This window comes from Saprolegnia parasitica (assembly GCF_000151545.1).
Source record: "Saprolegnia parasitica CBS 223.65 unplaced genomic scaffold supercont2.10, whole genome shotgun sequence".
In the NCBI taxonomy this organism is placed as follows: Eukaryota; Oomycota; class Saprolegniomycetes; order Saprolegniales; family Saprolegniaceae; genus Saprolegnia; species Saprolegnia parasitica.
In genome coordinates, this window is record NW_012156404.1 from 173,241 (window position 1) to 200,778 (window position 27,538).

General features: G+C 59.0%; 10 protein-coding genes across 10 annotated transcripts; 6 read left to right on the forward strand and 4 right to left on the reverse strand.

Annotated features, from left to right (window-relative positions):
* Positions 1-140: 140 nt before the first annotated feature.
* SPRG_03863 (ornithine carbamoyltransferase) lies at positions 141-1,334 on the reverse strand. The gene is made up of 3 exons (XM_012342458.1): positions 831-1,334; positions 520-779; positions 141-463 (listed from the first exon to the last, which is right to left on the reverse strand). The coding sequence occupies exons 1-3, from the start codon at positions 1,293-1,295 to the stop codon at positions 187-189; spliced, it is 1,002 nt and encodes a 333-aa protein (XP_012197848.1). The 5' UTR covers positions 1,296-1,334; the 3' UTR covers positions 141-186.
* Positions 1,335-1,945: 611 nt separating this feature from the next.
* On the forward strand, positions 1,946-2,295 carry SPRG_19533 (hypothetical protein). The gene has a single exon (XM_012342709.1). It carries the CDS (start codon positions 1,979-1,981, stop codon positions 2,225-2,227), a length of 249 nt encoding a protein of 82 aa, XP_012198099.1. The 5' UTR covers positions 1,946-1,978; the 3' UTR covers positions 2,228-2,295.
* A 570-nt stretch (positions 2,296-2,865) lies between these two features.
* Positions 2,866-5,013, forward strand: SPRG_03864 (hypothetical protein; the record flags this gene model as incomplete). Its single annotated transcript, XM_012342459.1, has 2 exons — positions 2,866-4,710; positions 4,765-5,013. Exons 1-2 carry the CDS (start codon positions 2,887-2,889, stop codon positions 5,011-5,013), a joined length of 2,073 nt encoding a protein of 690 aa, XP_012197849.1. The 5' UTR covers positions 2,866-2,886.
* A 67-nt stretch (positions 5,014-5,080) lies between these two features.
* Positions 5,081-5,437, reverse strand: SPRG_03865 (hypothetical protein; the record flags this gene model as incomplete). The annotated part of the gene is made up of 2 exons (XM_012342460.1): positions 5,081-5,102; positions 5,148-5,437. The coding sequence occupies 2 exons, from the start codon at positions 5,435-5,437 to the stop codon at positions 5,081-5,083; spliced, it is 312 nt and encodes a 103-aa protein (XP_012197850.1).
* Positions 5,438-5,877: 440 nt separating this feature from the next.
* SPRG_03866 (hypothetical protein) lies at positions 5,878-19,575 on the forward strand (the record flags this gene model as incomplete). Its single annotated transcript, XM_012342461.1, has 6 exons — positions 5,878-6,014; positions 6,061-9,477; positions 9,540-12,241; positions 12,286-15,533; positions 15,572-19,348; positions 19,405-19,575. 6 exons carry the CDS (start codon positions 5,878-5,880, stop codon positions 19,573-19,575), a joined length of 13,452 nt encoding a protein of 4,483 aa, XP_012197851.1.
* Positions 19,576-19,663: 88 nt separating this feature from the next.
* Positions 19,664-21,020, reverse strand: SPRG_03867 (hypothetical protein; the record flags this gene model as incomplete). The annotated part of the gene is made up of 1 exon (XM_012342462.1): positions 19,664-21,020. The coding sequence occupies exon 1, from the start codon at positions 21,014-21,016 to the stop codon at positions 19,664-19,666; it is 1,353 nt and encodes a 450-aa protein (XP_012197852.1). The 5' UTR covers positions 21,017-21,020.
* A 289-nt stretch (positions 21,021-21,309) lies between these two features.
* SPRG_03868 (hypothetical protein) lies at positions 21,310-21,846 on the forward strand (the record flags this gene model as incomplete). Its single annotated transcript, XM_012342463.1, has 2 exons — positions 21,310-21,701; positions 21,825-21,846. The coding sequence occupies 2 exons, from the start codon at positions 21,310-21,312 to the stop codon at positions 21,844-21,846; spliced, it is 414 nt and encodes a 137-aa protein (XP_012197853.1).
* A 1,097-nt stretch (positions 21,847-22,943) lies between these two features.
* SPRG_03869 (hypothetical protein) lies at positions 22,944-23,796 on the forward strand. The gene has a single exon (XM_012342464.1). The coding sequence runs from the start codon at positions 22,963-22,965 to the stop codon at positions 23,749-23,751; it is 789 nt and encodes a 262-aa protein (XP_012197854.1). The 5' UTR covers positions 22,944-22,962; the 3' UTR covers positions 23,752-23,796.
* A 425-nt stretch (positions 23,797-24,221) lies between these two features.
* On the forward strand, positions 24,222-25,652 carry SPRG_03870 (diphosphomevalonate decarboxylase). Its single transcript, XM_012342465.1, has 4 exons — positions 24,222-24,622; positions 24,678-24,980; positions 25,031-25,457; positions 25,511-25,652. The coding sequence occupies exons 1-3, from the start codon at positions 24,232-24,234 to the stop codon at positions 25,441-25,443; spliced, it is 1,107 nt and encodes a 368-aa protein (XP_012197855.1). The 5' UTR covers positions 24,222-24,231; the 3' UTR covers positions 25,444-25,457; positions 25,511-25,652.
* Positions 25,653-25,726: 74 nt separating this feature from the next.
* Positions 25,727-27,397, reverse strand: SPRG_03871 (hypothetical protein; the record flags this gene model as incomplete). The annotated part of the gene is made up of 1 exon (XM_012342466.1): positions 25,727-27,397. The coding sequence occupies one exon, from the start codon at positions 27,395-27,397 to the stop codon at positions 25,799-25,801; it is 1,599 nt and encodes a 532-aa protein (XP_012197856.1). The 3' UTR covers positions 25,727-25,798.
* Positions 27,398-27,538: the final 141 nt, after the last annotated feature.

Consider the following 27,538-nt stretch of genomic DNA (forward strand, 5'->3'; position numbering starts at 1 on the left):
TTCTGGAAGGCGGTAATTGCAGCCTCTGAGAGACAATGTACTAGCCCGCATGCTCATTGACCTCCTTGTAGGGCTGGCTGTCTGTTGTCACAACGGAGCTCGTTCACACTGCTCCACGTCGAAGACCTCGAATCATGGTACGGCTCCCGAGAATCATCCTCGTATGGAATAATTGATGGTTAACGATCAATGACTTAGCACGACAACCGACGACGCAAGCACTGCTTTACTTCTTCTCGAGAAGCTTGGCCAAGACGGCCATAACTGTCCACATGCGGTTTTCGGCTTCGTCCCAGACCTTGGAGCGATCGCCATAGAAGACTTCGTCGTCGACCTCTTCCTTGTGGCGGGGAGGCAGTGGAGGAAGATATGGTCGGACGCCGCATGCTCAAGCATCTTCTTGGTTACTTGGTAGCCATCAAAGTCCGCAATGCGCTTCTTTGCCTCGTCTTCCTGACCCATGCTACGAGAACGCTCGATTCTTGAGTGACGGGTTCAAGCGGGATGTAGTGGAGGTACCTGACCCACGTGTCGGTGGCAATGACATGAGCGCCCTTCACGGCTTCGACCGGGTCGGTTGTGAGGAACACCGAGGTGCCTGCTGCCTTGGCCAGCTTCTGGCACTTGGCAATCACATCAGGCGCCGCGTCGTACCCTGTCGGCGTCGCGATTCGAATGTTGGCTCCCATGAGCGGCGCAGCGAGCATGTAATCGTGCAAGACGTTGTTGCCGTCGCCGACCCACGCTAGTGTGAGTCCCTTTACCGATCCAAAGTGCTCCTACACATACCTCAGCATGAGGTCACAAGACAGGCCAAGGCTGACACGTACCTGCACGGTGAGGTAATCGGCGAGGGCCTGGAGCGGATGGTACTTGTCCGAGAGCGCATTGATGACGGGCACGCTCGCCTCCTGTGCGAGCTCCACGACGCTGGCATGGCCATAGACGCGCGCAAGGAGCGCCGAGCCAAACCGGCTCATGACGTGCGCCGAGTCTTTGAGCGACTCGTTGACGCCGAGCTGAATGTCGTCGCTGGAGAGGAAGAGCGCGCGGCCGCCGAGGCGCTGCATGCCAATCTCTGTGCTGAGGCGCGTGCGCGTCGAGCGCTTCTGGAAGATCATGAGCAGCGTCTCGTTCTTCAGGAGGTCCGTGTTGATGTTGTGCTTCTTGAACTCGGCGGCCGTGTTGATGAGGCCTTGGAACTGCGCGGGCGTGAGCTGGTCCGTCGAGAGAAAGTGCTTCGGGAACGTGGACATGGCACGCGATGTATGGCGAAGGGCGCGGAAGGGCTGCATGGTGATGGGTTCGTGCCTGCTGGAAGGAAGGAGACGACTTGGATTCTGTGGCAATGGGCAGAAAGATTTGGTCGGCGCCGATTGGTCCACAGCATTTTCCTGTGGATCTTGCTCAAGTGGGTGCACTTGAAGTTTGTGAGCTGTCGTTTCAGGAGGACCCCCTACGTCACAAACGCAGCGTACATTATGTAGTGCAATCGGATGGGTACCCACATGAAGCGCTGGCAGCACCACACGTCAGCAATAGAGGGGGACTGAAAATGCTTGTGACCACCGCGCGTTATTCGACACCGCTATAGACGATCTTGTTCCATGGCCATCGCCTCGTTCCAGTGGAGCTTCAGCACTCGACGTTGTCACCGAGTTCATTCATTCTTGGGGTTGTAGCTAGGACGCGGTTGGTATTTGGACGCCACCCGAGCGTCCGCTTATCCGGTATCATGGTCATTCTCAGTGATGTAGAGCTCTATGACGTCGTGGCTGTTGGCCTCGGCACGCGTTGGAATTACGCTGTCCGGTCCACGAAGACGAGGACATCGCGATGCAAGATCGCCAATACCGGTAGATGAAAATAAACCAATCAGCATAATGATTGATTTTTAACCAATCGAAAAGCTTTATGTTTTTGTCCAATCAGTGGCAAGATATTGAAGATTGTGCTGCCACCGCAGAAGACGAGAAGAATGAGCTCGAAAGCCCCTGCCGCGACCCCCGCGCCCGCGCCGATGGCCGCTTCGTCCGAGCCCAAGAAGATGATTCACGTCGTCGAAGAAGACGATGAGTTCGAAGAGTTTGAAGAGAAGAACTGGGGCGCCAAGATGGAAGAGAAGGAGAGCCACATCAAGCTCCAGTGGCAGGACGACTGGGACGTCGACCAAGCCGACGACGACTTCTGCAACCAGCTGCGCCGCGAGCTCGAAAAGAACGCGTAAGGCGTAACCAGCGTATTGCTGCCCGCGCTCCTCTATAATACGTATTCGCTCATGCGTCTGCCTCGCCCCTTTGGCATGTGTTGCCTTCTCGCGGTCGACACGGCTAGCTTCGCGATTCGCAGCTAGTGAGGCCTCTCTCTAGCACAGCTTCAGGGACGAGCAATAGCCTCATACAACAGGCGAAGGCGAGCCCCACGACTTGGACTCCAGCCGTCCCAAGCCTTTCGTAGTTGATATGAGTGGATGTACGTTTGCATTGCGCTGCAGCTTCCTCATGACCTGGGCGCAACTACAGGACACGCATCCAGCAGCGACGACAAGCTCATTCGATTGACCACGCCTTTAATCGCGAGCGATCGACACGGTCATCCGCGATGTTGATCCAAAGCAGGGGCTTGAAGCGACGCTCTTCCTCCGGCGCAACGTGCATCATACAACAGCTACTGCAGAGAGATGGACGGCCCATGACGTAAGCATGGTCCTATGCAGAGGTATATCACTCCAGGCCCCATGCGCCAAGAGGGTTCTCAAGTCGTCCAGGTAAAATTAGCGGTGCTTGCATTTGGATCTTCGAATTGGGCAAGGCGAGCCAATTGCTTCGAAATACGATAACGCGTAGTTCGAAGATACTGATTGGAGCAGGCGCGGCAATTTGGCTCATGAGCGGGTGCGAAGGGTGCTCGACGCGACCGTGTCATGTCTGCCGCAAGTGTATCTTCCGTCATTGCCAGTGCGGCCTCACGCGCGCACCCGTCTGCGTCGAATCACAGGCGTGTCAGTGCGTGACGCTCTCTCGTTGCCGACGTTGCCATGGGTGCCAAGGACGCGCCGCGAGCCATTGTCGCTGCGACGCGCACGCCAAGCACGAGTGCCTCTGCGAAGAGCTTCGCGCCATGGAGACAGACGATAAAGTTGACGAAGACGAAGCCGAGCGGCAGCGCGTCAATTGGCGCCACGCGATCCCGACCGTCGCGTCGCACTTGAGCGATAGGAGTGCCACCATGGACTCGCGGCTGCTGTACAAGATGGTGCTGCGGCCAGGTGCAGGCCCGCGCGAGATCCTACCACCATCCGGTCGTCGCGGCACGCAGCACGACACGTACCTTGCGTCTGTCGACCTCGATCCCACAACCGTGCCGCCGTCCGTGGCGCTGCGCTCGCACGCCGACGCTATCTTTGCGCGAGGCATGGACAACTTTCAGTACACTAGCGCCCAAGAGGCGGCCATGCCATCCGAAGACCTCGTCGACTACGTTGTCCACACGGCAAGTCTCAAGGCCGTCGACGTCCCCGAGCTCTGGGGATCGCTCGACGCCTCGGCTGCCATCGTCGCAGCCATTGTCGCCGACGAGTATGCGCGGCAGCTCGTCGACGAGTACATGGCAGCAGGCGAGACGTTTCCATTAACGAGTCAGGACGCGCTTGTCGAATGCATTCACGAACTGCTCAATGGCGCCGCGTGCCGTCCAGATGCATGGACCGACCTGGCGAGTGGCATCGCGTCGGAGGTGCGCGTCATCTTTGGGGACGCCCAGCTCGCGGCGTACGATGTCCCGCAGCTCATTGCCGCCGCGATGCAGCCACTCAAAGACGCATCGAGCGCTGATGCGGACGATCCAGCGTGGGCCGCGTGGAAGGACGAGCGGGTGCGCGTTGGTCTCGAGGCGCTGCAAAACGGTGCCATCATGTCACCAGACGGCATCCACGTCGATACAAGCCGCCGCGCGCCGTCGTACTGGTTCTGCGTCGCCGTGCCGCACGGAAAGACAACCGAGAGCCTCTCATCGGCGCGGTACCCGAGCTACCGCCTTGCGTTTGAAACCAAGCTCGGCCTCGAGCAGCGCATTCGCCTTGTGGAAGACGCCCAAAAGATGGATGGATCTGCCATGCCGCCGATGATGCCGACACCGACGCTGCCGAGCTGCTCCACGACCGAGCACCCGTGGCCCGCCGTGTTGCGCCCCGTACCGATGCCGTCGACCGCCGATGTGGACCCGTTCCCGCATGTCAAGCAAGTGCTCGCCAAGGTGGCGCTGACAAGGAGGCGCTTGACGCCCGACGAAGCCATTGCGATCGCCGCGCAAAAGGAACTCGCCGAGCGCAACGCGCGGAACCAGCCGGCGCCGCCGTCCCTGTACGTGCCACATACGCAGAGCAAGCGCAAAGCGGCGCCAAAACGACCTGCGGCCAAGCGATCGAAGCGCCTTAAGCCGCTCGTCGCCAACGCGGATGTTGCCGCGGATGCGGACGAAGAGAACGAGCAAGGTACTGACGCAAGGGGCGGCAGCGACGAGACCAACATGGCAACAAACGACCAGCAACCAGATGACAGCGCTGCCCCAGAGCTACTGCCGAACGCTCCAGTCGACACAGAGAGCAACGTGGCCGAGACTGTCGCCACGCTCGTAGATCCCGACACGAACGCGCTGGACAGCGTGGCATCCCCACACAGCGATGCCTCCGCATCAGACGCTTTGAGTGCGGTGGCGTTGCTTGCTGGTCCAGATGCCAATAGAACTACGGATGTTGAAGCCGAGGACGAGGACGAGGAAGACGACGAGGAAGACGACGACGCGACCGTCGAGTTTTGGTGTCCCAAGTGCGGCAACGATGTGCTGCATCGGACCAAGGCGTCGCGGCGCTGCGAGTACTTTGTGCGATGGCGAACGCGGAAAATCCAAGATGGCAGCGCGCCGCAACTGCTCACCGCGATGCACGATTTGCCCGAGACCTTTCTAGCGATCGTCGAAGGGCTGCCGTCGACGTCGGGCCTCATTTACATCTAATCGCAATATACGCTGTCGCCACACAGCGAATTCGAGACGTTGGACGCAATAGGACGGACGTGCTGCTTTACCATATCGCCATCATCGTACTGCTTCTTCCTGCCTCTATAGATACACAACGTCGCCAAGCTTACTGGCCCGTCTTCTTGCGCTGGAAGATCTGGTGGATGATCGTGCCGAGCTCGCGGTTGACGTGGCGGATGTCCGACTCGGCCTTCTTGCGAATGCGGCGCTGCCACTTCTTCTCGTGGAACTGGCGCTGGTTGAGCTCCTTGAAGATGCCATCCTCTTCCTGGATCGCGTTCATCTCGCGCAGGACGCGGGCGACGCCCTTGCCTTCCACGTTGAACCACAGGCTGCGGGTCTGCATCTTCATGAGGGACGGCGCGACGCGGCCGACCACGCTCTTGGCTCCGAGGTTCATGATGCGAGGTTTGTTTTCCACCAGTGAACTGCCAGCGCCGCGCGATGGCGATCCGGATAGAGTGCCACATTGTACGGATAAGAACGCGCGGCGCGTGCCACTGCACCCAGCATGCCGAATTTACTGTCCGGTACTCCATTCAGGTACCAGTAGTAATACGAAAGCCCATGCAGTACGCACCGTCGCGTTGTGGTCCCTACCGCTGCTCGGCATTCCATGCATACAGACTTCTACCATGACGCTTAGACTCGATTGCCGCGTATCGCTACGGAATCCGATATCCGAGATTGCCGTGTCTACAATGTGGCATGTGCCACGGAAGGATGCCACGGGGTCGCGTATCCGGATGAAACGTCGGTCGAGGGTTGAAGCGTCGCGACGGTTGGTGCGATCTACGTCATTTCGCCGGCCGAGCCCAAGCCCGAAGACCAAGACGGGGCATGGGCGACGCGGCTCCAGGAGAGGGCAGCAACAACAAAAAGGAGGTCCAGCCGGCCAAGTTCATCGAGGCCCGCGTCGCGACGGCCTTTGGCGGCGGCCCCAAGTTCCTCGCCAAGTACGCGACCGAGCCCAACGAGTACTGCGCTGCGTCGTCTCGACGTCTCGGTCTGAGCCACGTGTAGGATCTGCATCAAGGAGTTCATCGAGAACGAGGACCTAACGTGCCTCCTCTTCTCGGGCGACAATGTGATTGCGTCGACCAAGATGCCGGCGACGCTGCCGCGCGGCAAGACGATTGCATTCGCCAAGATGCACAAGTGCGTTCTCTCGAGTAAGAACATCCTGACCGATGTGCTCGTGAGCGAGATGGGCACGAGCACGATCGAGCACTTGGAGAAGCTTGTCTCGGAAGTCTACCTCCCGCTCTTCTCCAACCCGAGCAACCAAGAGGGCTGGGGCGAGGTCGCGTCCAAGGAGGTGGTCGACAAGTTCCACTCGTACATGGCGACCGTCTCGATCATTGCAGGCGCGACGAAGGGCGAGACGTGCCTCCCGCTGCCGCCCGTCGATGGGAACGCGGCCAACCTCAAGAACAAGATCTCGCTCCTCGAAGGCTCGATCGTGACGTGGACCAAGCAGATCAAGAACGTCCTCAAGCAAGACCCGGAAGAGCTTTTGAAGCAAGGCATGAACCCGACGCCGGACGCCGAGATTGAGTTTTGGAAGCTCAAGGCCGCGAATCTCAACTCGATTTTTGAGCAGCTCCAGAGCAAACGCGTGCGCAAGATTCTAACCGCACTCGACCGGTCCAAGAGCACATACTGTACGCCGTTCGCTCGGCTCTGCAAGGAGGTCTTCACCGCGCGCATTGAAGCCAACGACAACACAAAGTACTTACGGACGCTTGAGGAGTGGTTCCACCGGCTCAACAACGACGAAGACTTTCCCAACTTGACCGAGCTCTTCAAGCCAATGCTGCACATCATTTTGCTCATTTGGAAAAACTCCAAGCACTACAACACCCCGGCGCGGCTCGTCGTACTCATCCGCGAAATCTGCAACTCGCTCATCAACCAAGCGCGCGTGTACTTGAGCGGCGAGATGATTTTCGGGCTCATCGACCAAGACGAAGCCGGCCAGGCCGTCGAGCAGCTCAAGACGACGCTGCAAGTGTGCTCGACGTTCAAGAGCACGTACTTTGACTACAAGGCGACCGCCAACGCCGAGTGTCCGTCGAATCCATGGCGCATTCAAAACAACGCGCTCTTTGTCCGATTGGACTCGTTTCTGGAGCGCTGCCACGACATTCTCGACTTGACGCAGACGATCGTTCAGTTTACCAAGCTCTCCAAGATGGAGGTCGGCGGCACAAAAGGCAAGACGCTGACCATGAGCGTCCAGCAGATCCACCACGACTTTACCGAGGCCGTCAACACGTTCAAGCGCGTCTCCAGCGACATTATGGACGTGGGTGCAACGAAATTCGACGATAACTTTTACGAGTTTCGGTGCAAGATCAAAGAGCTCGAGCGACGCCTCGGGTCGGTCCTTACCCAAGGCTTTGACGACTGCTCGACGGTCTTTGGTCGCTTTAAGCTCCTCGACTCGTTTGAAGGTCTTTTGAACCGGCCGATTATCCAGGACGAGCTCGAGAAGAAGCACGTCGCACTCGTGCAGGCCTACGGAATGGACCTCAAGCACGTGCAAGAGCTCTTCTTGCACAGCCGCGACGCGCCGCCGATTTCGTGGAACTTGCCGCCGATCGCAGGCGCGCTCACGTGGTGCCGCGGCCTCATCGAGCGCATCGAGCACCCGATGAAGAAGCTCAAGGAGCTCAACCACAACGTCATGGACCGCGAAGAAGCCAAAGAAGTCTACAAGGTCTACGGCACCGTGCTCGCGTCCCTCCAAGAGTACGAAAACCAAAAAGTCGAAGAGTGGAGTCGGGACGTCGAAGCGTCGTCGCAGGCCAAGCTCAAGCTTCCGATCCTCGTGCGCAACCCGCACACGCGCATCCTTCGCGTCAACTTTGACCCGGCGCTCGAGAAGCTACTGCGCGAAGTCAAGTACCTCCGGTGTCTCGGCTTGGACGTGCCGCAGTCGGCGCTCTCGATCTCTCAAAAGGAGGAGACCTTCCGCAAGTACCGCGGCGACCTCATGTACATCGTCGAGCCGTACAACTCGATGATCGAAGGCTTGCACACGGTCGAGGAGCCGTTGGTGCGCAAGCACATTACCAACATTGACGCGAGCGTCGGGCGTGGCATCGAAGACCTCAACTGGAAGAGCAACGGCATCGAGACGTTCATCGAAGACTGCCGCCGGTCCGTCGAGAGTGCGAACGAGGTGGTCACGAACCTCAAGGAGAGCTTGAGCACGATCGAGCTGACGCTGACGAGCTGGAACCAGCCGCTCCTCGAGCGCCAAGCCAAGCCGATCGCAGCCAACGAGCACGAGCGTTTGCACAAGAGCTCGATCGCGCAGCGCACGCTCAAGATTCGCGAAGGCGCGGCCGAGATCCACAGGCGACTCAAGGCATCGAATGCGGGTATTGTCGGCGTCAACTCGGCGCACTGGAAAGCGTATGTCGATTACGTCAACAACATCGTCGTCGGCGGCGTCGCGAAAGTCATTTGCTCGAGCTTGGAGTTTTTGGCCAAGCAACTCGAACCAAACCAGACGCCCACGGCGCCGATTGTGAAGGAAGACGAAAAGAAGGGCTCCAAGGAAGGCAAGGACAGCAAGGACAACGCCGCGTCACGCCTCCCGATGCTCGAGATCAAGCTCGACTTAATCTCGAACCGCGTCCAGTTCAACCCGTGCTTGACGGAAAACAACGGCAAGGGTCTTCGCGATACGATTCAAATGTGGATCAACTCGTTCTTCAACGTCGCGACCGCCGTCAAGCGCCTCGACTCGGACGGCGGCGGCACGTACCTCAAGGAAATGCACTCGGACATGAACATTTGCATGCAGCTCGCCATCATCTCCGAGTACCTCACCGAGAACGAGAACCAGCTCAACACGTTCAAGAAGAAGTACGACAACTACGCGTACCTCTGGGAGTCGAGCATGGACGACGTCTTCGCGGCGTTCCTCGAAGGCGCGCAGTACACTTCGGAGCATGGCGCCACGATGCTCAACCTCGAAAAGTTCAACGAAGAAATCACCAAGTACTCGCGCGTCGCGAATGAGATCGCGAACCTCGCGACGCCGACGGACGTGGGCTGGCTGCGCGTCAACTCACAGCCGATCAAGACGGCCATGGTCACGTGGGTGAGCAAGTGGGTCTACCAGTACACGACGTACCTCTACAAGCACGTCGTGACGAAACTCAGCTCGCTGCACAAGTTCATGGAGGTCGTGCTGAAGGGCCTCGAAGAAGACGTTGTCGATAAGAACAAGGAGGCCCTCATGCGTGTCATGACGCACATCCGCGACGTGCGCAAGCAGATTGACGCGACCAACGAGATGTTTGACCCGCTCCGGCAAGCTGTGCACCTCCTCAAGACCCACGGCGTCAACATTGACGACACCAAGATCGCCGACCAGACCATCCAAGACTACCTCGAGGCCGCGCCGCTGCAGTGGAAGGCATCGTCAACAAGACGTTCAAGAAGAAGGAGGAAATCATGCCGCTTCAAATCTCCGAGTGCGACAGCATCAAGGTCGCTCTCGACGAGTTTTACAAGGACATGCGCAAGTTCCGCAACGACTTTCGCGCCAACGCGCCGTTTACGTTTGCGGGTCAGCCCGACGAGGCGTACAAGATGGTGGACGAGTACGCGGTGCGCCTCGCCGAGCGCATCAAGCAAGCCAAGCAGTTCAACGAGCTCGAAGAGCTCTTTGAGCTCCAAGTGTCCAAGTACCAAGAGACGACGGACACGCTGTATGAGCTCCAGCAGCTCAAAAAAGTCTGGGACATGAAGGACATGGTGCTCCATACGTTCGCCGAGTGGAAGAAGGCGCTGTGGGTCAAGATCGACACCGAGTCGATGGAAGCGTACACGCGCAATGCGATGAAACAGATGAAGGCCGAGAGCAACGAGAACCAGATCATCAAGCAGTGGCAGACGTACAAGGACACGGAGCAAATGGTCAAGAACATGTCGACGATCCTGCCGCTCATCAACGATTTGCACTCGGAAGCGATGCAAGACCGGCACTGGAAAGCGCTCTCGTCGCTCTGCAAGGTCAAGGCCATTGACCCGAAGGACCCAAAGTTCAGCTTCGCCGACTTGCTCAAGCTTGAGCTTCATTTGCACGTCGACGACGTCGGTGAGATTGTCGAGACGGCCAACAAAGAGCAAAAGATCGAGAAGAAGCTCACACTCATCGAAGACCTCTGGCACCGCCTCACGCTCGACTACGTGCCGCACAAGGACTCGGGCACGTTCGTTATCAAGCCGTCGGAGGAGGTGGTCGAAAGCCTCGAGAGCAACCAGCTCGAGCTGCAGACGATGGTGGGCATGGGCAAATTCGTCGAGTTCTTCAAAGACCGCGTCTTGGCGAGCCAGAAGAGCCTTGGCCACGTCGAAGAGGTGCTGAAAGAGTGGGTGAGCGTCTCCAAGCAGTGGGCGTCGCTTGAGAGCATCTTCTTGAGCTCGCCCGATATCCGCAACCAGCTCCCGGACGACACGCGGACGTTCGAGTCGATTGACTCGAACTTCAAGGACCTCATGAAGAATGCGATTCTCGAGCCCAACGTCGTGAACGCGTGCTCGGTCGAGAACCGGCTCGAGAGCCTCAAGGAGATGACCGCGATGCTGGAGAAGTGCCAGAAATCGCTCAACGAGTACCTCGACAAGAAGAAGAAGATCTACCCGCGCTTCTACTTTGTGTCCAACGTCGCGCTCCTCGACATTCTCTCCAACGGCAACAACCCGAAGAAGATCATGCCGTTCTTGGGCGACTGCTACGACTCGCTCAACAACCTCATCTTTGAGGATGGCAGCCCCAACACGGCGCATACGATGATCGCAAAGGACAAGGAGCACGTCAAATTGCCCAAGATTTTCGTCATGGCCGGAGCCGTCGAGAGCTGGCTCAACGACCTCACGGAAGCCATGCGCTACTGCATCAAGAAGGAGATGCACGATTCGATCGAGACCGCAGCCAATTGGGACGTCGAGAAGCCCCGTCATCTGTGGCTTTTTGACTACTCGGCCCAAGTCGTGCTCAACTCGACGCAGATCTACTGGACGGAAGAAACCGAGATGGCACTGGAAGAGTTTGAGAACGGCCAAGAAGACTCGGTGAAGCGGTACCTCGCGTTGTGCAACCAGCGCCTCGAGCAGCTCATCAACTTGGTGCTGGGCGAGCTCACGAAAAGCGATCGGTGCAAGATCATTGCGCTCATTACGCTGGACGTGCACTCGCGCGATGTCGTGAAAAAGCTTGTCGACGAAAAGGTCGAGGGGCCGCTGAGTTTCCTCTGGCAGCAGCAATTGCGCTTCATTTGGCGCCAAGAGACCATGGACGTCGACATTCGCATCACCGACTTCCGCTCGAAATACTCGTACGAGTGGATCGGCAACACGGGCCGCCTCGTCATTACGCCGCTCACGGATCGGTGTTATATTACGCTGACCATGGCGCTGCGGCTCTTCCTCGGCGGGGCCCCCGCGGGCCCCGCCGGGACGGGCAAAACCGAAACGACAAAGGATCTCGCGCGTGCCATGGCGCTCTGCTGCTACGTCTTCAACTGCTCGGACCAGATGAACTACCAAACAATGGCCGACATCTTCCGGGGGCTGTGCCAAACGGGCACGTGGGGCTGCTTTGATGAGTTCAACCGCATCAACATTGAAGTGCTGTCGGTCGTCGCGACCCAAGTCAAGTGCGTGCAGGACGCGATCGTTCTCAATGCCGTGCCGGCGAATCGCGAAGAAAAGTACCGGCACATTGCCGCGGGGACGCCGCCCGTCGTCGTCGGCGAGTTTGAGTTTATGGGCGCGTCCGACCGCATCACGCTCATCCCGACCTGCGGCTTCTTTATCACGATGAACCCCGGGTACGCCGGCCGCACGGAGCTGCCCGAGAACCTCAAGGTGCTCTTCCGATCGTGCGCCATGATCCGCCCCGATCTGCGGCCAATTTGCGAAAACATGCTCATGTCGGAAGGCTTTCAGCAAGCGCGGACGCTCGCGATCAAGTTTGTGACGCTCTACCAGCTCAGTTCCGAGCTCCTCTCCAAGCAATTCCACTACGATTGGGGTCTCCGCGCTGTAAAGTCTGTCTTGCGTGTCGCCGGTATCCTCAAGCGCGCCGAGCCTGACGTCGAGGAAGACAAGGTGCTCATGCGCGCGCTCCGCGATTTCAACACGCCCAAGATTCCGCAGCTCGACACGCCAATTTTCCTGCGTCTTATCAACGATCTCTTCATTGGCGTCGAAGTGAACCCGAAGTAAACCTCGAGCTCCGCGACAAGACGGTCGTTGTCTGCAAGGCCAACAACCTCCAGCACGACGAGTCGTTCATTCTAAAAGTCTGCCAGCTCCAAGAACTCATTGACGTCCGGCACTCGGTGATGCTGCTCGGCAGCGCTGGCTCGGCGAAAACGACAACGTGGCAAACGCTCGCCAAGTGCTGGAACCTCAACAAGGAGAAGAAGGTGTGCGTCTACGAGACGCTCAACCCCAAGGCTGTCACGTCGGACGAGCTGTATGGCTACATGACGCTCTCGAAAGACTGGAAGGACGGTGTCATCTCGATCATCATGCGCGGAATGTCAAAGAACTACGCCGAGCAAGGCTTTTACGAGAGCCAGATGTACAAGTGGGTCGTCCTCGACGGCGACATTGATGCCGTCTGGATTGAGAGCATGAACACGGTCATGGACGACAACAAGGTGCTCACGCTCGTCTCGAACGAACGCATTCCGCTCTCGGAAGCGATGCGCATGTTTTTCGAGATCAATTCGCTCAAGAACGCGACGCCCGCAACCGTCTCCCGCGCCGGCATCCTCTTCATCAACGAGTACGACATTGGGTGGCGGCCGTTCATGGAGTCGTGGGTCGCACGGCGCGACGAAGAGATCGAGCGCACGTACCTCCCGGGATTGTTTGACAAGTACATCGAGGCGACGCTCGAGATGACGCGAAAAGGCTTCAAGCAAGTGTCGCCGGTCCGCATCATCAACCAAGTGAGCACGATCTGCTACCTCCTCGAAGGCCTCTTTGCGGAAATCCCGGCCGAGAAGAAGACACAGGAGGTCATCGAGTGCGTCTTTGTGTTTTGCGCGACGTGGGCGTTTGGCGGCCCGTTCATCGTCGACAAGAGCGTCGACTACCGCAAGAACTTTAACGAGCTCTGGAACGCAACCTTCACCGCGGTCAAGTACCCGAAGGAAGGCACGTGCTTCGACTACTTTTACAACGTCGAGACCAACGAGTTTGAGCACTGGAGCAGCCGCGTGCCCAAGTATACGCCGACGCCGATCGGCAATGCCGTCTCGGACACGCCGTTCTCGACCATTGTCATTAGCACCATCGACTCGGTGCGGCTCACGCGCCTCGTCGAGATCCTCGTGAACCGGCAGCGACCGGTGCTGCTGGTGGGCGGCGCGGGCACGGGCAAGACCACGATCCTCAAGACGTTCTGCAGAAGCCTCGACGAAGACATGTTGCACACGTGCATCAACATGAACTACTACACGGACTCGTTCAAGCTCCAGCAACAGCTCGAGCAAGTCATTGATAAGCGGTCGGGGCGCATGTTTGGCCCGCCCGCGACCAAGAAGCTCATCTACTTTATCGACGACCTCAACTTGCCGTACATTGAGACGTACGGCACGCAGAACGCGCTCGCGCTCATGCGCCAGCACATGGACTACCGCACGATCTTTGACCGGATCGACCTCGGCTTCCGAAAGGAGATTGTCGACGTCCAGTACCTCTCTGCGATGAACCCGACGGCCGGGTCGTTCATCATCGACGAGCGTCTCCAGCGCCATTACGCGCTCTTTGCGTGCATGATGCCGAGCAAGGAAGACCTCAAGACGATCTACAATTCGATTCTGAAGGGCCACCTCGGCTTTGGGTTCGGCAACGCCGTCGTGAACGCGAGCGAGGTCTTTGTCGCGCTGAGTATTGCGGCCCACGAAGACATTGCTAACAAGTTCTTGCCGTCCGCGACCAAGTTTGTCTACAACTGGAACATGCGCGAGCTCAGCAACGTCGTGCAAGGCCTCACGCGGTCCAAGGGCGAGTTTTACCCGACCGTCGAGTCGTTCGCGCGGCTCTGGATCCACGAGACGACGCGCGTCTTTTGCGATCGCATGATCAACAACGAAGACGTCGACAAGTTTACCGATCGGATGCGCGAAATCTCCAAAAAGTTTCTGCCAGACGTCGACCAAGACAAGCTCTTTCCAAAACCCTCGACCGGCGAAGACGAAGAGCCTGGCACGATTGTCAATATCTACACGACGTTTGCGACGCCGGTCGCCGGCGCCGACTCGGTGTACCTTCCCGTCGCTGGCATGAAGCAGCTCAACAAGGTGCTCACGGACCAGCTCGACGACTACAACCAAAAGTACTCGATGATGAACCTCGAGCTGTTCGGAAACGCCATGGAGCACGTGACGCGGATCTGCCGCATCATTGGCAACCCCGGCGGCAATGCGATGCTCATCGGTGTCGGCGGTTCCGGAAAGCAGTCGCTTTCGCGCCTCGCGTCGCACATTTGCGGCTTCGACGTGCGCCAGCTCAGCGTCACGAGCAACTTCAAGATTGACGATCTCAAGGAAAACCTCCAAGAGATGTTCAAGACGTCGGGCGTCCAGGGCATCCCGCTCGTATTTTTGATCACTGACTCGCAGATTGTCAACGAACGCTTCCTCGTCTTCATTAACGACATGCTCAGCTCGGGCTGGATCCCCGACCTCTTTGCAAAAGAAGACGTCGACGTGCTCCTGGCCGGTCTCCGGAACGAAGCCAAGGCCCAAGGCGTGCCTGACACGCCGGATACGCTCATGGATTTCTTGCTGCTGCGGATTCGCTCCAACTTTCGCATCATCATGTGCTTCTCGCCGGTCGGCGCCGTCTTCCGCGTCCGCGCTCGGCGCTTCCCCGGTCTCGTTAACTGCACGGTCATTGACTGGTTCCACCCGTGGCCCCGCGATGCGCTCGTGCGCGTGGCGACGAGCTTCTTGGAAAAGGTCGAGGACCTCGGCGACAAGACGCTTAAGAAGAGCCTCGCTAACCACATGGCCGATGTGCACATTTCGGTGACCGACATGAGTAAGAAGTACTTTGAGACGCAGCGCCGGTTCAACTATGTGACGCCCAAGAGTTTTCTCGAACTCATTTCGTTTTACGAGGTGTTGCTCGGGCAAAAGAAGGCCGAGATCCAGCGTCAAATCACACGTCTCGACGATGGGCTGAGTACGCTGCGCAAGACGTCGGCCGACGTCGCCGAACTCCAAATCGACTTGAAGAACACGATGCAAGTGGTCGCTGAGAAGCAAGCCTCGACCGACGTCCTCCTCGAGCAAATGGGCCGCGAGAAGGCGGGTGCGGAAGTCCAGCAGGAGAATGCCAACAAGGAAAAAGCCAAGGCCGAGAAGGCGTCAGCGTCGGCGCAGGAGCTCGCGCAGGAAGCGGAGAAAGAGTTGTCGCAGGCCAAGCCGGCCATGGACGCCGCGGCGGCCGCCGTCGACTGTCTCTCGAAGCAGCGATCACAGAACTCAAGTCGCTCCCCAAGCCGCCGGCCGGCGTCGATCTCGTCACCAAGGCGTGTCTCATTTTGGTCGAGAAGGAGTACAAGAACCACAAGTGGGACCGCGCCAAGAAGATGATGAACAACGTCGGTCAGTTCCTCGACTCGCTCAAGGTGTTTCGCGGCGAAGACATTCCGGAAGCCGATATCGCGCGCCTCGAGCCGCTGATCGCGGACCCCGAATTTACGACCGAGAAGATGCTCTCAAAGTCGGCGGCCGCCGCCAACCTCTGTTCGTGGGTCGTCAATATCTACACGTTCAACCGCATTTACGTGCGCGTCAAGCCGCTCATGGACTCGCTCGAAGCCTCGAAAAAGAAGAAGGAAGAGGCCGAAGAGACGCTGGCCAAGGCCATGGCGCAGGTCGCAGAAGTTCAAAAGCGCCTCGAGCAACTCGAAGACACACTGCGTCTGGCGACCGAAGAAAAGTTGCGTGTTGAGCAAATGAAGCAAAACTGCGAGAATCGACTGCAGCTCGCGGGGAAGCTCGTGAACGGCCTCGCGAGTGAAAACGAGCGCTGGGGCATTGAAATCGAGCAGCTCAAAGCCAACGGCGTCATGGTCGTCGGCAACTCGCTCCTCGCGGCGGCGTTCGTCTCGTACATTGGAGCGTTCGACCAGCAGTTCCGACGCGAGCTGTGGCAGACGCTGTGGGTGCCCGACTTAATTGCCAAGGCGATTCCAATTACAGACGGCATTGATCCGCTCCAGATGCTCACGACCGAAGGCAAGAACGCCAAGATGCTCAGCGAGGGCCTGCCCGCCGATCGCATCTCGATCGAGAACGGGTCCATCATCACCAACTGCACGCGCTGGCCGCTCATCATCGACCCGCAGCTGCAAGGGATCAAGTGGCTGCGCGAGAAGGAGAAGGCGCGCGAGCTGGTCGTGATTCAATTGACGCAGAACCAATGGCTGCGCAAGATGGAGACTGCGATCGTCAACGGCCACGTTGTGATTGTCGAAAACATCGGCGAAGAGATCGACGCGACGCTCGACCCGGTACTCGCCCGCGCCGTGTACAAAAAAGGCTCGAGCGCCTCGCTGTACCTCAAGTTCTCGGGCGAAGAAGTCCAGTACGACCCGAGTTTCTTCATGTACCTCCAAACCAAGCTCTCGAACCCGCACTACAAGCCCGAGATTGCCGCGCAGTGTACGCTCATCAACTTTATTGCGACCGAGTCGGGCTTGGAAGATCAGCTATTGGAGAAGGCCGTCAACAAGGAGCAGCCCGAGCTCGAGAAGCAGAAGCAAGAGCTCGTCTTGGCGTTTCAAAAGTTCAAAATCGATTTGGTCGAACTCGAAGACCAGCTGCTCGAGCGCTTGGCCAACGCGCCGGACGACATCTTGTCTGACGTGCCCCTCATCGAGTCGCTCGAAGAGACGAAGAAGAAGGCGACCGACATTGCGATTTCCGTCAAGAAGAACCAAGAAACCGAAATTATCATCAACAACACGCGCGAGCTCTACCGACCGGTGGCTGCGGAAGGCGCGATGCTCTACTTCTTGCTGACGACGCTCAGCGCCATCGACCACATGTACCGGTACTCGCTCGACTCGTTCATTACGTTCTTCTACGCGTCGATTGACCGCGCACCGACGGCCGAGAAGCAAGCCGAGCGCGTGCTGAATTTGCGCGAGTCGCTTCGCATCACGGTGTTTACGTGGGTCTCGCGCGGCCTCTTTGAGTCGCACAAGCTCATATTTCTCTCGCAGCTCACGTTTAACCTCATGAAGCGTGGCATTCTCGGCGAAGACGTTCGCATCGCCGACACATACATGCAATTCCTCCTCCGTGGGCCCAAAAAGACGGCCTCTGGCGACGCCGATGCCAACCCGATCGACTGGCTGCCCAACGCGCAGTGGTACGCGATTCAAGCGCTCGCGACGCTCGAGGAGTTCAACAAGATGCCCCAAGACCTCCGAGAGGCCTCGTCGCGCTTCCGCGAGTGGTACAACCACGTGACGCCCGAGAGTGAGAAGCTGCCATTGGACTGGGCGGGCCTCGACCGCACGCCGTTCCTCAAGCTCCTCGTCGTGCGGTGTCTTCGCCCCGATCGCATGACGGTCGCTGTCTCGGAGTTTATCCGGCACGTGCTTCCGAACGGCGCCATGTACTGCGACTGCGACTCGGCGCTCAACTCGACGCAGGTCATGGACAACTCGTACTTGGATTCGACGCCGACAACACCATTGTACTTTATCTTGTCGCCGGGCGCTGACGTCGTCGCGGGTCTCGACAAGCTCGCGGTCAAGTACGGCTTTGAGCGCGGTGTCTCGTACCATAATGTGTCGATGGGCCAAGGCCAAGATGTGTTTGCGATGGACCGCCTCGAAGTCGCGCACCGCAACGGGCACTGGGTCATCCTCAACAACATCCACCTCATGCCCCGCTGGCTCATTACGCTCGAGAAGAAGCTGGACGAGTTCGCGTTGGAGGGCTCGCACAAGAACTTTCGGCTCTTCTTGACGTCTGACCCGTCGAATGCGATCCCGATTGGTGTCCTCAACCGCTGCATCAAGCTCACGAACGAGCCGCCAAGCGGCCTCAAAGCGAATCTCAAGCGGGCGTTTGTGAGCTTCCCGAAAGAGTACATTGAGGAAGCCGAGGGCAAAGTCAAGTCGATCCTTTTTGGCTTGTGCCACTTTCACGCTGTCATGATGGAACGCAAGATGTACGGCCCGCTCGGCTTCAACATGATGTACCCGTTCTCGCTCGGCGACCTCCGCGACTCGGCCATTTGCCTCAACAACTACCTCGAAAACTCGGGCGGTGGCAAGATTCCGTGGGCCGATCTCAAGTACATTTTCGGCGAAATCATGTACGGCGGTCACATTGTCAACGACTTTGACCGGCTCCTCGCCAACACGTACCTCGACTTTTACATGCGCGACGAGCTCCTCGACGAAATGGAGATGTTCCCTTTCGTCGGCGACGAGAAAGGCCCGTCGTTCATGTCGATCGCGCCGTCGTCGTACGACAAGTACCTCGAGCACATTGAGACCGAGCTCAAGTCAGACTCGCCGCTCGCGTTTGGGTTGCACCCGAACGCCGAGATTGACTTTCGGACGACGCAGTCGGAAAACCTCTTCCGCACGCTCATGGAGCTCCAGCCGCGCGACGCGGCCTCGGGTGACGCGGCCTCGAGCCCGATGGAGATTGCGCGCACGGCGCTCGAGACCATCATGGGTCGCATTGGCGAAAAGAAGTTTGAAGTCGACGACATTGCGCGGTCGCTCGAAGAGATCGGGCCGTACCAGAACGTCTTTATCCAAGAGTGCGACGCGATCAATGTGCTCTTGCAGGAGATTGCGCGGTCGCTCAACGAGCTCCAGCTCGGGTTCCTCGGCGAACTCACCATGTCGGATGCAATGGAAGCCGTTCAAGAGGCGCTCTTCCTCGACCGCGTGCCCAAGACGTGGGAAAAGCTCGCGTTCCCGAGCACGCGTATGCTCGCGAGCTGGCTCCTCAACCTCGAACAACGCTTGGCGCAACTCGACGAGTGGACGCAAAACCCAAGTGACATTCCGCGCGTCACGTGGCTCTCGGGCATGATCAACCCGCAGTCGTTCTTGACCGCGATCATGCAAGTGACGGCGCAGCGGAGTCAGTTGGAACTCGACAAGCTCGTGATTCAAACCGACGTGCTCAAGCGCAAGTCCAACGAGGTCGACGCGCCGTCGCGCGATGGCGCGTACATCCACGGACTCTTTCTCATGGGCGCGCGCTGGGACTCGAACAACTCGACGGTCGACAAGAGCATGCCAAAAGAGATGTTTGCTCGATGCCCGTCATCAACTGCAAGGCGATCCAGGCCGACAAGCTCGATCTCAAAGGCTCGTTCATTTGTCCGTGCTACAAGACCGAGTTCCGAGGTCCCACGTATGTCTTCTCGGCGCAGCTCAAGACCAAGTCGCCGCCCGCTCGCTGGGTCTTGGCCGGTGTCGCACTCATCATGGACGTCCCCGTCGTGTAGGCGTTTATATATACTACAGTATTAGTGATTTCGTGGCTAAGCCAAACAATCAAATTCTTGTACAAACAATCGTTCGAAACGATATGAGCTACCGACGTCGAGCCGCATCCAAAAGTATGGCGACGTCCACGTGGCCGTTGGCGATGGCGGCCGTGCGGGCAATCTCCATGTCCAACGAGGTCTCGGACGCATCGAGGAGGAGGGTGACGACAGCGGCATGGCCGTGGGCCGCCGCCGCTCGCAGTGCAGATGATGACGCGACTGCACCACGGTCCAAAAGGCGTTGCAACACGGGCACGTGGCTGCGCGACGCGGCGCGGTCCACGGCGCGCGGCGTCGGGACGATTTTGCACGTCTGCAGTAAAAAATCGACAACCTCGAGGTGCCCGCCAGCGCTCGCGCCCTCGAGTGCGAGCGACGAGCAGGAAAAGCCGTGGGCGTGCAAGAGCTGCACCATCGCCAAGTGGCCTCGGGACGCTGCGCCGTCGATGGCCTCGGCGCTGCGGTCGTCGACGCGTGGCAATAAATGGGTGGCGAGCGATATCGACCCGGCCGCTGCCGCCGCGTGGAGCGCGGTCTGGAGCTGGACGGGCGAGTGGTCGCCGGACGATAACAAGTAGGCGCCAATCGCGTCGGCCGCGCACTTGGCGGCCCACACGAGGCTCCACGGCGCGCACGGGGCTCCGTGGCCGTGCTCACAGAGAAATCGCACGAGGTCCAAGCGGTGCGAGGCAATGGCAGCGTGCAGCGGACGCTCCGAGCACCCTTCGTGCCGGTGCTTTTGGAGCCAGACGACGACGTCGAAATGCCCGTTGTGCACGGCACCGTCCATCGCAGTCACTGAGCCGCCTTCGACGCGGTGATCGTGCAGCCATTGAAGGACGTCGAGGTGGCCGTTGGTCGCAGCACCGTCCAATGCGTGGATCGAACACCCTTCGGTGCGGTTTTCATGCAGCCACTGGACGATCGGAAGCGCACCGATCGTGGCGGCTCCGTCCATCGCGGCCACTGTAGCGCTTGCGCACGTCTGCGTATGAAGCCATTGGACAACGTCGAGATGGCCGTTGCCAGCGGCGGCGTCAATAGCGCGGTGCGTGCATCCTTCGCGTCGATGCGTGTGCAGCCAGCGGACGACAGACAAATGGCCCGATGACGCGGCGTTGTCGATGGCCCATGTCGTCGCACCATCGTTGCGGTGGGTGTCGAGCCACTGGACGACGTCGAGGTGTCCGTTGGCGGCGGCCCAGTCGATCGCGTCTTCTGAAGCGGCGGCGTCGGCAGCGTGCAAGCGACGCACAAGGTGGAGGAAGCCGGCACCGGCAGCCTCGTCGAGGCTCCACTCGAGCGTCGTGTCGAGATAGCCGCTCACATATTGGAGCAGCGCCGTGTCGACGAGGCGGTCCACGCACGCAAGGTGGACGGACGTGAGTGGTGCGTGCATCGCCACTTGGCATGTGGCGAAGCAGGAGCGACGGTCGTCGTCGTCTCTGCCTGCCTCTACCGCGGATCGAGACAGGGTGTAGAAAACAACCGATGGTATACTAAACAGCTGCTGTGGACACGTGACAATAATGTACACTACGTCCATGCGTTTACCACGTTTTACACGTTGAAAGCACATATTTCACATCTTTTACACAGCGTGGCAAATACCTCCGTTCCTTAGCCAATGACCATCTAGTACGGATAATAAGGAGAATTCCGGATAGAGACGCCAGAGACAAAGATTTCAAAATGGCCGAGAGCTGCGCGGCCCTGGACGCGCTCGAGCGCGAGTACGCGGCCATCGCGAGCCAGCGACCGATTCCGGCCATGGACTTCAGCGACATGATGGAAGCGGAGAAGGAGGATGGAGACGCATGCTTCCACGGCAACGAACACCAGATGCTGGGATCCGACTCGGAAGACGAAGGCGCACCGATGGGCTACGAGCCGCTTATGGCCGACAGCGACGACGAAGACAACGAGGCGCGGGAAGCAGTGGCGGCTCCTGTGACCAACAGCCGCGAGCCAGAGAAGATGACGGTCAACGATGTGGCGACGATTCAACAAGCCATGCAGCAACTCTCGCTGCCGGCGCCATCGTGGGCAAGAACTTGTCGGACGAGGACATCATGGCGCTCCTTGTGCCCAAGGCAACCCCGCCGCCAGCTAACTCGCATCATCCATAGGTATGAGCGTAATACAAGTCCATTCACATACCGCAGTCTCATGGAGGCAACGCCTTGCGAGCAGTTGGCCTGTACTAGTACGTCGAGCGAGACGCTCTAACCCACGCCCAAGTGTTGGTTTCGACGCATGCAACGCTACCGGAAGGTCACCTCTATAGGCGCCATAAAATGTTGCTACGCCCAGTGCATAGGCGCTCACGGCCAGGACGATCGTTCGGCAAAAAAAGTCCAGTTCTACGTTTCCACAACGGCAGCTTTGGCCTGCCGCTTGAGATGGTGGCCGCGGTACTTATATGCAGGTTGGCGGCCGCCTGCGTACAAGACATCGGTTGTGGCCAGGAAGAGCAGGTCCACACAGCACTCAGCTACAACCCTCTTTGCTGTATTATGGATACGCCAGCTCTCATAGGATGGTGATGAAGAAACTCGTAGTGTAAACGGACGTAAAACATTCCTCTATTGCGATCGGGGATGCTCCATGGCACATGCTCCTTCGCAACCAGGGTCAGGGTCACGAGCCGCCAAGTCAACAAGGAGCAACGGTTGGATCGTTCGAGAATTCGACTTGGCTCCTGAAGCAATATTACCCTCGTAAGACGATACGAACGGTTCAGGTTCGCTCAGCGCGAATCGTTGGTAATTGAGGCCGTTGTTTAAAAAGCAAAGAAATGAGTTGTTATTTCCTTGAGAGCAGTTTGCCGGCATCTTGCGTGGGTTGCGTTGGGGCATTGTAGACTTGTATCCGCTGTTTTCCTGTGGAATTTAACGGTGGAGTCTGCTTCCAACGAGGGGTCGGCGGACACCGCTGCTATGCATCGACGGGACAGTGATGGACCAGGACGTACCGAGACATCATCCGCAAGATGCCGCTCTTCTTGGCTATTTTGCGAATGCCCGATCTCGTCTCTCGGACAGGAATTCAGACGCAACAGAAGGCTGGGATATTTTACCAGGACTTGTAGCTGCAACATGAAGGAAACTACAATATTTCTACTGCGTGATGGCCATTTATCGCCTTATGCGGTGCAGATATTGCTCAAGACTTCAGCTGCCCAACCCTCTCGCTGCCGCAAGGACAACGACGAGCGTCGAGCAACTTCAACGTACGCGAATGCATCGCTTCTGATTGGCTGTTTTCTTTTGCAAGCGCGCTTCTGAGTGGTTGGATGGCACTGGCCGATGCCATTGGGTGAAACATTTCTATTGTCCTCGAACGATGGAGCGTCTGGTGCCCACCGAGGTCAAGCGCGCGGTCGTCGCGCTGCAGCAGTTCCAGCAAAAGCAAGCGCCGCCGACCAAGAAGAAGCACAAGAAACACGCAGTCGTCAGCCTCATCGTGACGCGCAAAAAAGTGCCGGCGACCGTGGCGTCCAAGCCGGTCCCGATCGCGCTGCCGCACTCGCTGCGCCTCGACGGCGACGCAATCTTGCTAGTCAAGGACATTGACCTCAAACGCATCAAGGACTCGCTGGCGAAGGATCCTGTGCCGGGCGTCGCCAAGGTCATGGGCCTCAAGCAGCTCAAGACGCAGCTCAAGGAACCCCGCGAGTTCCGAGCGCTTTACACGACCTTCCTCGCCGACGACCGCGTCCTCAAAGTCATCAAAGCCACGCTCGGCAAGAAGTTCTTCGACGCGACGCCGCTCGTTGAGCTTGTGCCTGTGCTCGTGGCCAAGCGCGACGTCAGCGAGTACGTCCGGCGCGCGCTCGATGGCACCACCATGGTTCCGTCGCCCGGCCCATGCATCAACGTCAAGGTTGCGATCGATCTCATGCCGGCCGAGGTCATTATGGAGAACATTGCGGCCGCGACCGCCGTCATCGTCGACAACATTGGACGCAAGTGGAAGAACGTCAAGTCGATTAGCATCAAAACGACCGAGTCGATCGCGCTGCCCATCTACCACGCGCCGGTCGACGGCGTCAAGAAGCCCGAGACTGCTGCCAAGAAGCGCAAATCGGATGACAGCGCCAAGCCTGCGACGAAGAAGGTCAAGCGCGACTAAGATTATGTGTAATAAATAGGTCAACTAGAGCAGTTGTGTACGACGACGCAGTGTTGCGCACAATTTTAGCCTAGCATCACGCGCTTCGTCGATGGCAACGACGTGGGCTGGCCTGGCAGGACGACCGCAGAGGCATGCAAATGCTCAGGCTAGGTCATTGTGGCCGCCATGGCTCGGCGCATCTCGCAATATGAGGTGACGCAGGTCGTCTCGTGGACCAGCCAGCCGTACCTCGCAGCAGTGACCACTGGCGCCGTCCATGGGCTTGTATCTGTCTACCTCGGCCCTGCTCGCATGCCATCGGAGCTGTCCCTGGAGGTGTCTACCGTTGCCAGAGGCCGGCCGCACCCAACGTCTTCGTTACTGCGGCCTACGTCCGTGTTTCTGCACCAATGGGATCGCGTCGCCATGGGCTTTTTAGCCAATGAAATCGTGAAACGCATTGCGCGACGGACGTCATTTCCGAATTTGCCGCCAGCCATGCGCAGTGTGACTTGCTCGACGCCGACCAACATTGCAGTCATCAAGTACTGGGGCAAGGACAGCGTCGCGCTCAACACGCCCATCAACTCGTCCGTGAGCGTGACGCTCAACCAGAAGCAGCTCAAGACGGTCACGTCCATCGTGGCCTCGACCACCTTTGCCGCCGACCGCATCTGGCTCAACGGCGCCGAGCAGGACATCAACAACAAGCGTATCCAGGTCGTGCTCAAGGAGATGCGCCGCCTCGCGACGAGCAAGGCCCTCGACGCCGACGGCAAGCCCATCCGCAAGGAGGACTGGCCCTCGTACAAGCTCCACATCGTGTCGATCAACACGTTTCCGACCGCTGCGGGCCTCGCGTCGTCGGCGGCTGGCTACGCATGCCTCGGTACACATTCTCGCTCTTACCTCTGTGACGATATCTCATGTGTGGTGGTGTCTAGTCGCAGCGCTCATTGAGCTCTTCGCGGCCGAGGAAGAGTACCCTGGTCAGTTCTCGGTGGTCGCGCGCCAAGGCTCGGGCAGCGCGTGCCGGTCGCTCGACGGCGGCTTTGTGCGCTGGGAAAAGGGCACCAAGGCCGACGGCTCGGACAGCTTGGCCGTGCAGGTCGCGGACCACCTCCACTGGCCCGAGCTCGAAGCCATCATCTGCGTCGTCAACGACAAGGAGAAGGACACGAGCTCGACGAGCGGCATGATGACGTCCAAGGACACGAGCGAGCTGCTTGGCTTCCGCGCGCGCGAAGGTCCATCTTCGTTCTCCATCGCGACTGCTAAAAACCGCTTGTTTTTCTAGTCGTCGACAAGCGCCTCCATGCGATCGAAGCCGCGTACAAGGCCAAGGACTTTGAAACCTTTGGCAAGATCACGATGATGGACAGCAACCAATTCCACGCGACGTGCTTGGACACGTACCCGCCCATCTTTTACATGAACGAGGTCTCGCGCAGCATCATCCACATGGTGCACAAGTACAACGAGGCGGCGGGGCGCGTCCAGGCCGCGTACACGTTTGACGCGGGTCCGAACGCCGTCATTTTCGTCGAGAAGAAGCACACGGCCGAGGTCATGGGGCTCCTCCTCCACCACTTTGACCGCGACGCGACGCTCGAGGTCCGCGGCGACTTTGAGAAGAAGCACGTGGTCGCGCCGGCCGCGAGTCTCCTCAGCGCGGTCAAGGTCAACGCCGCCCCGGCTCGCTCAAGATGATCTACCACACGACGGTATGACCTCGACGATCATCATCATCGATGCGAGCTCATGCGTGCGTGATTAGGTCGGTGAAGGTCGCAAGGTGCTCCCGGCTACCGAGTCGCTCATCGACCTCGCGACGTGCTTGCCGCGCCAATAGGTATTATCCGCGGGAACGAGCTCTTGGCTAGTTGACTTTCCTGTGTTTACATTTCTTTTTGCACACCTCATTCGACCGCCACGCTCTCCGTGCGCAGAGCCTTTTGAGAGGGGATGTCGGCTTTTCTGCAATGCGTTTGTTGTGAGGGGACCCATAGCTTCTAGATTGGTGGTGGTAGTTAAGTTGTAGCAGAAACGAATAGATCGCCACGGTTTACAAGTCGAGGAGGAGACGCTCCGGGTCGGCAATCTTGTCGGCGATCGACTTGAGGCACGTGACCGCCTCCCGGCCGTCAACGAGGCGGTGGTCGTACGTGAGCGCGAGGTACATCATCGGGCGCGCGACGATTTCGCCGTTGGCGAGCACGACCGGGCGCATCTTGGTCGCGTGCATGCCGAGGATGCCCGACTGCGGCACGTTGATGATGGGCGTGCCCATGAGCGAGCCAAAGACACCGCCGTTCGAGATGGTAAAGGTGCCGCCGGCCATGTCTTCCATCGTAATGGCGCCGGCACGGGCCTTCTCGGCGAGGTGCGCGAGCGACTTTTCAATGTCGGCAAAGCCCATCGACTCCGTGTTGCGAAGCACGGGCGTCACGAGGCCCTTGGGCGTCGCGACGGCCACCGAGATGTCGACAAAGTCGCGGTACACAATCTCCGAGTGGGCTTCGTCAATGCTGGCGTTGACACCCGGGACTTCGAGGAGCGCGTTGGCCGACGCCTTGATGAACGCCGACATAAAGCCGAGCTTGACGTTGTGCTTGGCCTCGAACGCATCCTTGTACGTCTTGCGCATGGCCATGAGCTTCGACATGTCGACCTCCTGGAACGTCGTCAACGACGCGCTCGTGTTCTGCGACTCCTTGAGACGCTCGGCGATGCGAAGACGCATGCGGTTCATCTTCTCGCGACGGACCTCACGCGACGCGCCACCGAGGAAGACGGGCGACGCAATGTTCTCGGCCACCTTGGGAGCCGCCGCCTTGGGGGCCGCGGGAGCCGCAGTCTTGGGCGCCGCAGCCGGCGCCGCAGCGACAGGCGTCGCGACGGGCTTGGGGGCCGCAGCAGGCGCAGCACCAGGGACCATGTGAAAGAGAGGCGCACCAATCTCGACAACGTCATCAACGTTGACAAGCGTCTTCTGGATGACGCCAGCCTGGGGCGCGCGAACATCGACAGAGACCTTGTCCGTCTCGAGGACGAGGACAACTTCATCGACATCGACGTGGTCACCAGCACCCTTGGTCCAGCTGACAACCGTGCCTTCCGAGATCGAGTCGCCCATCGACGGGACGTTGACCGTGATGGGTTCGCCCGAGACGGCCGCGGCCGGGGCAGCAGCAGGCGCCGCCGGCGCGGGGGTCGAGGCGGCCGGCGCCGGCGTCGAAGCAGCGCCAGCAGCACCTTCGGTCAAGCGGAAGAGCGGAGCACCAACCAACACCGTGGCGTCGACAATGGCCAAATGCTCGGCAACGACACCGGCCTGCGGCGAGCGCACGTCGACCGAGACCTTGTCCGTCTCGAGCACAACGACAACGTCGTCGGCCTCGACGCGGTCACCAACCGCCTTGACCCACTCGACGACAGTACCTTCCGAGATGGAATCACCCATCGACGGCACGGGGATGTCGATCGTGCTAAACATGCGACGCGCCATGGCGGGCGTGGCAACCTGGACGCGGGCCATCGAGGTCATCGAGATGGCGCGGCTGGCGCCGTTGAAGGACGCGGCCGAGAGCGCGGGGACGCGGCGACCGGCGACGAAGCGCGGCAGCGCGCGGACGGCCTTGAGCTTGTGGAGCTGGCGGAGCATAATCGAGTTTGTGGTTCGAGGGTCCAGTCCGGTTGCCTTCAACTATCCGTAGTGACGCTTATCCGGAATCCAATGAACCAGGGCGTCGAATCAGCTGGGCGGCCTTTTTAATGCATCTATACTTGCGTTGAATACCGATAA